Source organism: Malus domestica, chromosome 11 (assembly GCF_042453785.1).
Source record: "Malus domestica chromosome 11, GDT2T_hap1".
NCBI lineage: Eukaryota > Viridiplantae > Streptophyta > Magnoliopsida > Rosales > Rosaceae > Malus > Malus domestica.
This window is the reverse complement of record NC_091671.1, coordinates 27,505,311-27,512,094: the sequence shown is the minus strand read 5'-3', so window position 1 is coordinate 27,512,094 and position 6,784 is coordinate 27,505,311. Positions and strand designations below refer to the sequence as shown.

The 6,784-nt window shown below is 42.1% G+C and overlaps 1 protein-coding gene across 1 annotated transcript; it reads left to right on the top strand.

The window, feature by feature from the left end:
- Positions 1–481: 481 nt before the first annotated feature.
- LOC139189511 (arginine decarboxylase-like) lies at positions 482–1,052 on the top strand. Its single transcript, XM_070808473.1, has 2 exons — positions 482–750; positions 836–1,052. Exons 1-2 carry the CDS (start codon positions 482–484, stop codon positions 1,050–1,052), a joined length of 486 nt encoding a protein of 161 aa, XP_070664574.1.
- Positions 1,053–6,784: the final 5,732 nt, after the last annotated feature.

Genomic DNA, 6,784 nt, shown 5'->3' with positions numbered 1-6,784 from the left:
TGTTCTAGCTGTTGCTTCCAGTAGCTCCAGTTGAGGTAAGGTGCAAGCTTCTCCATCAACAAGCATCCCACATTGGCCAATCTTGCTTCATGCATGCTCACTTTATCTCTTTGCTGCTATACTGGATGAAAGCAAAGCCCCGTGGCTCTCCGCGCTTTCGGCCACGTGTGTGCCACAGAAAGTCCTCGGTTATAATCTTCCCAAACGAAGAAAACATCTGAATTAGAGCAGCCTCCGTTATTCTCAGATCAAAGTTACCAATGCAGATTCTACTTTCACTCTTTTCATCAAAAGAACCATTAGGATCCATTGCAGTGAAAGGGGAATAGGAAAGAAAGGTGGGATCTTGAAGGTGGGTTTTGGGCTGTTGTGGTGGATTTGGTATGCGGGTGTTAATTACACCCATCAAGATCAATTTCCCATCAAGCTTCAACAAAGAGAGGTAAGGCTCAAGTGGGTGGGCAAAAAGTACTATTTGGGGATGTTCCTGGGCAGGGCTTATAAGGAGGCGCTCGGAGGAGTCCACAAGCTCTTCGGTGGCCCGAGCATTGTTCGGGTTTCACAGAGCGATGGTACCCACAGCTTCGCGGTGACGGGAGCTGTGTCAGGGCCGTCATGTGGGGACGTCCTGCGGGTGATGCAGCATGAGTTCGAGCTCATGTTTGAGACGCTGAAGCACCGCGCGGAGGAGTGCGGGCAGGGTAACGATGGGGGAATGGCCAGTGCCGCTGTGGCCACCAGCCTGGCCCGGTCCTTTCCACAACATGCCGTACCTGGTGTCAGCTTCTTCTTGTAGCCTGACTGCAATGAATAACCATGGGTTCTACTATTGCAGCGAGGATGATTACGACGACATTGTTGCCGATTCGGCGGGGGCTGCTGCTCCCGTTGGCGAGGAAGAACAGTGGTCTTATTCTTGGAGCTGGATTTGGACAATAGGATTGGGCTCAGACAACCTCCTTGTGATGGGCTTATTGCCTAAACCTTCAAGTTCTGGTCTTCTTCTCAGAGGAAGCAGAAGCAGCAAAACACAGAACAATAACAGAGACTGAAGCCGCAAAACTCGGACCCAAACAACCCAGAAACCCAAAATTCACAATGCACGCTGCGGAAATCGGAGCTCCTGAGCTTCAAAATTAGGGTTTGCGGGGGACGAAGAATTGGGGGCAGGGCCCTGAGAGATTCGCAGCAGCTCAGTGCTCATAAGAGGCCATAAAACTTAAAAGCAAAAGAGGACCTTGGTAATTGGAGCACTGTGGTGTGCGGGACAAGTGATAAACATATATATATTTTTTCTTTTTTTCTTTTTCTTTTTTTCTTCTTTTTTTTTTTGTAAATACATAATAACATATGTATTTATTTATTTATTCTTTTGTAATAAAATTGACTTTCTTTAATAAAACTTTTTTTTTTTTTTGATGTGACTGAACTCGAAAAATTGAACATTCGAGTTGCCTACGTACCCCTCCAAAGAAGAGATCAAGTCGTAACGTAGTTCAAATACATTTTTTTTTTCTTGGTATTTTTTTTTCTTTTTGGTGCCGTTTGCAGTTTCAGCTCGTGCAGGCAAGGAGTGTTGGTGTTGCCTTTTAAACTCGTGCAGACCAGGAGCTTAGGTTGTCGCCTTTTATGCTCGTGCGGACCAGGAGCGTTGTGCCATGCAGTTTAAGCTCATGCAGGCAAAGAGCTTTGTGTCTTGCAGTTTAGGCTCTTACAGACAAGGAGCTTTTGGTGCCGTGTTGCGGTTTCAGCTCGTGCAGGCAAGGAGCGTTGGTGTCGTTCGCAGTTTCAACTCGTGCAGACAAAGAGCATTTGTGCCATGCAGTTTAGGCTCTTGTGGACAAGGAGCTTTGTGCCATGCAGTTTAGGCTCGTGCGAACAAGGAGCATTGGTGAATTTGTCAAGCAATTTTGGAGAGGCGTTCCTCACAATCTTCATAGTAAGGAGCCTTGACCGAGTGATTGAAGAAGTCTTCGGGTAAGAAATCACGCATCGTGATGGGGATGGACGATCTATATGTCGAAATTTCATCATCTTCAACACGTTCACGTTGCTTTGAAGGTTGACAAGAGATGCTTTGCCCCCTTTCCGATTGGCGGACTTGTGGAGGAGACGTATGCTGCTTGTGCAATTTCTTATGAGTGACTTGAGTCCATCCTTTAACTTCGCTTGACTTGGAGCATGCCCCTAGCGGTTGAGGTGAAGACTTTGTGTCGAAAGAGTCATAAGTGATGGTGGTATAGTTTGACTTCACCACATCGTCAAGATCTAGCTCGATGATTCCTTTCTGAGCCAGCTTCATGATGAGATCTTTCAGCACGAAGCATTTTTCTGTTGGATGACTGATGAATCGGTGGAATTTACAGTATCTTGGACTGTCGGTACGATTTATCTCTTCCGACCGTCTGCACTCAGGCAAACTAATCACCTTTTTGTCCAACAGGTCATCCAGCATGGCAACCACATCAGAGTCGGGGAATGGATAAGTCTTCTCCTCAAGCTCCTTCAAAGTGCGTCTACGCATCTCTTGATCACGAAAAGCTTCGGTTTGAATCGCCTTGCCTCGTGTGGATATTTTGACGGGAGCTGTGTTGACCGTCATCGCTTCCTTGGTGGGTTTCCATGCAGCCTTTTCCCCCTTTGTCCCAAGAACTTTGTCGTTCTTGTAGTCGGCGATCGGTTCTTTCTTCCCATGATGGGCGATGCTCAACTCCATGTTATGGGCGCGGGTGGCTAGCTCTTCGAAGGTCCGTGGTTTGATGCCTTGAAGGATGTATTGCAAACCCCATTGCATGCCTTGGATGCACATCTCGATTGAAGAGGTTTCCGAGAGCCTATCTTTACAGTCGAGGCTCAGAGTGCGCCATCTGTTGATGTAGTCAATGACTGGCTCGTCCTTCCACTGCTTTGTGCTCGTTAGCTCTAGCATGCTCACAGTGCGGCGGGTGCTGTAGAAGCGGTTGAGGAATTCCCGCTCTAATTGCTCCCAGCTGTTGATGGACTCAGGCTCTAGGTCAGTGTACCACTCAAAGGCATTTCCTTTCAGCGAGCGCACAAACTGCTTGGCGAGGTAGTCTCCATCCGTCCCCGCGTTGTTGCAAGTTTCGACGAAATGTGCAACGTGCTGCTTTGGGTTTCCTTTTCCATCAAACTGCATGAACTTTGGTGGTTGATAACCCCTCGGCATCCTTAAGGCATCGATCTTCTTTGAATACGGCTTTGAGTACAACCCGGAGGTATTTGAGCTCCCTTCGTACTGTGCCTTGATGGTGTTGGTGATCATCTCTTGCAGCTGCTGGATAGAAAGAGATCCTATGAGTGCCGCTGCTTGGTCTGGCTCGGGCTTCGCATCGTTTTTCTCCACCTGAGGCTCATCTTCTGGGTTAGGGTTCTCGTCATCCTGTGGCTCCAGTCGGCTGACGAGTGCAGCGATTTACAAGTCTTTTTCTTCCACAGTTCGGGTTAGCCTTGCGATTGCTTCATTCATCTGAGCCAGTTGTTCTTCAACGGAGGTAACGCCGATAGTCATGACTTGTGCGACCAATAGACGTGACTTTCCTTTAGACATCCAGGATGCTGATGAAGAACGTTGTTGGCTGCTTTGGGATGTCATCTTATGTGCCTCAGCATCATGCTTCGGTGCCCCCAGCGAGGTCAGGTTGATGACAGACTCACACCTTGGATGCTCCCCTTGCCCTTTTAGTGGCACTAATTTTGAAGTGGCATGTTGAGGAGCGGTTGTGGCGCCAATGGATTGTCCGTTTGCGGCAGAAGTGCTTAGGATCCTTCCCTCAGTGGTTGCGAGAATGGCTTGTCCCTTGCTTGATGCCATTGACTTTGAGGTGTGCTTGGATTCCTAGAACGGAGAAAGAGATGAGAGGTAGAGATTGTCCCACTGGGCGTGCCAATTTGTGAACACGGAAAATTCCTGAAACGAAAGAGACAAGAACAACATGCACAAACAAATATTTGTGTTTGATGATTTTGGGTTACAATCTCTCTCAAATTTATCCTCTGATTCGATCTCCGTAAGGTGTTGATTTGTGGATATTTCGTTGATCCAAGGGCCGTCGAGGCTTGATCTTGGATGAACTGTTGGAAGTTTCTTCAAAGGGTCGTGGGCTTAATCTTTGAAGGTGGATTTGAGCGGATCTTCACGGAGTCGTTGGGGCTTGATCTTGAAGAATGGTGATGAACGGGTCTTCAAGGGCTTTTGGGCTTGATCTTGAAGAACAGTGATGAACGGATCTTCAAGGGCTTTTGGGCTTAATCTTGAAGAACGGTTGGATGCGTGTGGATTTGTCGACGTTTGTTGATCCAAAGGGCCGTTGGGGCTTGATCTTGGATGAACGGATGATGAACGATGGTGCTTTCTTCAAGGGCCGTCGGGGCTTGATCTTGAAAGAAAGATGAACGAAGAACGAAGAACACTTTCTTCAAGGGCCGTCGGGGCTTGATCTTGAATTGGTGGATGATTGTTGATCCAAAAGGCCGTTGGGGCTTGATCTTGGAAGAACGATGAACGAATAACGAAGAACGCTTTCTTGATTCTTCGGGAACCTGGATGCTTGAGAGCTTCAGAGCTTCAAGGTGTTATATGAATTCCTTAATGATTTTGGTTCCCCCCAAATGAATGAAATGAGCTTGTATTTATAGAATTTTCCAAGGCCTAATTTTGAATATAATATCCCAGATGAAATAAGTCGTTTCTGCCAGGTGTTGACACGTGTCCTATTTGATGACTTTTCCAACTCATTTCAATTTTCGTTTAGTCACACGCTACGTGTAAAATTTATGTAATACATGAGCGTTAACACTTTGATTTATCGGTCAACATTTATTTACCGAAATTTCGATGTCTACAACAATAAAAAGAATCCAAAAGTATTTTCCGCTGCCAAGAGTGGAACCTGATAGAACAAATTAGCCAAGATTAGTTTTGCCACTACGGATTTGTATTTTATTTTTTCAATAATTTTATTTATAGCTTGAATGGTGATTAGTGAGTGAAATAGATATAAAAATGAAAAATACAAAAAAATAATCCAAAGGTAATTTCCGTTGTCAAGAGTAGAACCTGGATGAACAAATTAGCCAAGTTTAGTTTTGCTACAGCGGATCTGTGTTCTATTTTCTTGAATAATTTTATTTCTATCTTTTTGGGTAATTAATGAGTGGAATAGATATACAAAATACGAAAAAATACAAAAAAATAATCCAAAAGTAGTTTCCGCTGGCAGGAGTCGAACCTAAATGAACAAATTAGCCAAGTTTAGTTTTGCTACAGCGGATTTGTGTTCTATGTTCCTGAATAATGTATTTATATCTTTATGGGTGATTAGTGAGTGGAATAGATATAAAATTGGAAAGAAGAAAAAAGTTTAAAAACGATTTTTATACCTGGAACAACAAATTAGCCAAGATTAGTTTTGCTACTACGGATTTGTGTTTTATTTTTTAAGTAATTTTATTTATAGATTGAGGGGTGATTAGTGAGTGAAATGGATATAAAAACGAAAAATACAAAAGAAAGAATCCAAAAGTAATTTCCGCTGCCAGGAGTCGAACCTGGATGAACAATTTAGTCCAGTTTAGTTTTGCTACAGCGGAATTTGGGTTCTATTTTCTTGAATAATTTTATTTATATCTTTAGTGGTGATTAATGAGGGGAATAGATATCAAAAAAACGAAAAATATGAAACAATAATCCAAAAGTATTTTCCGCTGCCAGGAGTCGAACCTGGATGAACAAATTAGCCAAGTTTAGTTTTGCTACAGCGGAATTTTTTTTTTTCCAGTAATTTTATTTATAGCTGGAGGGGTGATTAGTTAGTGAAATGGATATATAAACGAAAAGTACAATAAAAAGAATCCAAAATTATTTTCTACTGCCTATAGTTGAACCTGGATGAACGAATTAGCCAAGTTTAGTTTTGCTACAACGGATTTGTTCTTTAAGTAATTTTATTTATAGCTTGAGGGGTGATTAGTGATTGAAATTGATATAAAAACGAAAAATACAAAAAAAAAAGTATCCAAAAATATTTTCCGCTGCCAAGGGGCAATCCTAGATGAACAAATTAGCCAATTTTAGTTTTGCTACAAGGGATTTTTGTTTGTTCTGTAAGTAATTTTATTGATAAATTTAGGGGTGATTAGTGAGTGAAATGCATAAAAAATGAAAAATACAAAAAAAAGAATCCAAAAGTATTATTTGCTGCTAGGAGTCGAACTTGGATGAACAAATTAGCCCAGTTTAGTTTCGCTACAGCGGATTTGTGTTCTATTTTCTTGAATAATATATTTATATCTTTATGGGTGATTAGTGAGTGGAATATATATCAAAATTGGAAAGAAAAAAAGAAGATTAAAAACAACTTTCAAACCTAAAAGAACAAATTAGCCAAGATTAGTTTTGCTACTACGGATTTGTGTTTCATTTTTTAAGTAATTTTATTTTTAGCATGAGGGGCGATTAGTGAGTGAAATTGATATAAAAACAAAAAATACAAAAAAATAATCCAAAAGTAATTTCCGCTGCCAGGAGTCGAACCTGGATGAACAAATTAGCCAAGTTTACTTTTGCTACAGCGGATTTGGGTTCTATTTTCTTGAATAATTGTATTTATATCTTTATGGGTGATTAGTGAGGGGAATAGATATCAAAAAAACGAAAAATATGAAACAATAATCCAAAAGTATTTTCTGCTGCCAATAGTCAAACCTGGATGAACAAATTAACCAATTTTAGTTTTGCTACAGCGGATATTTGTTTTTTTGTTTT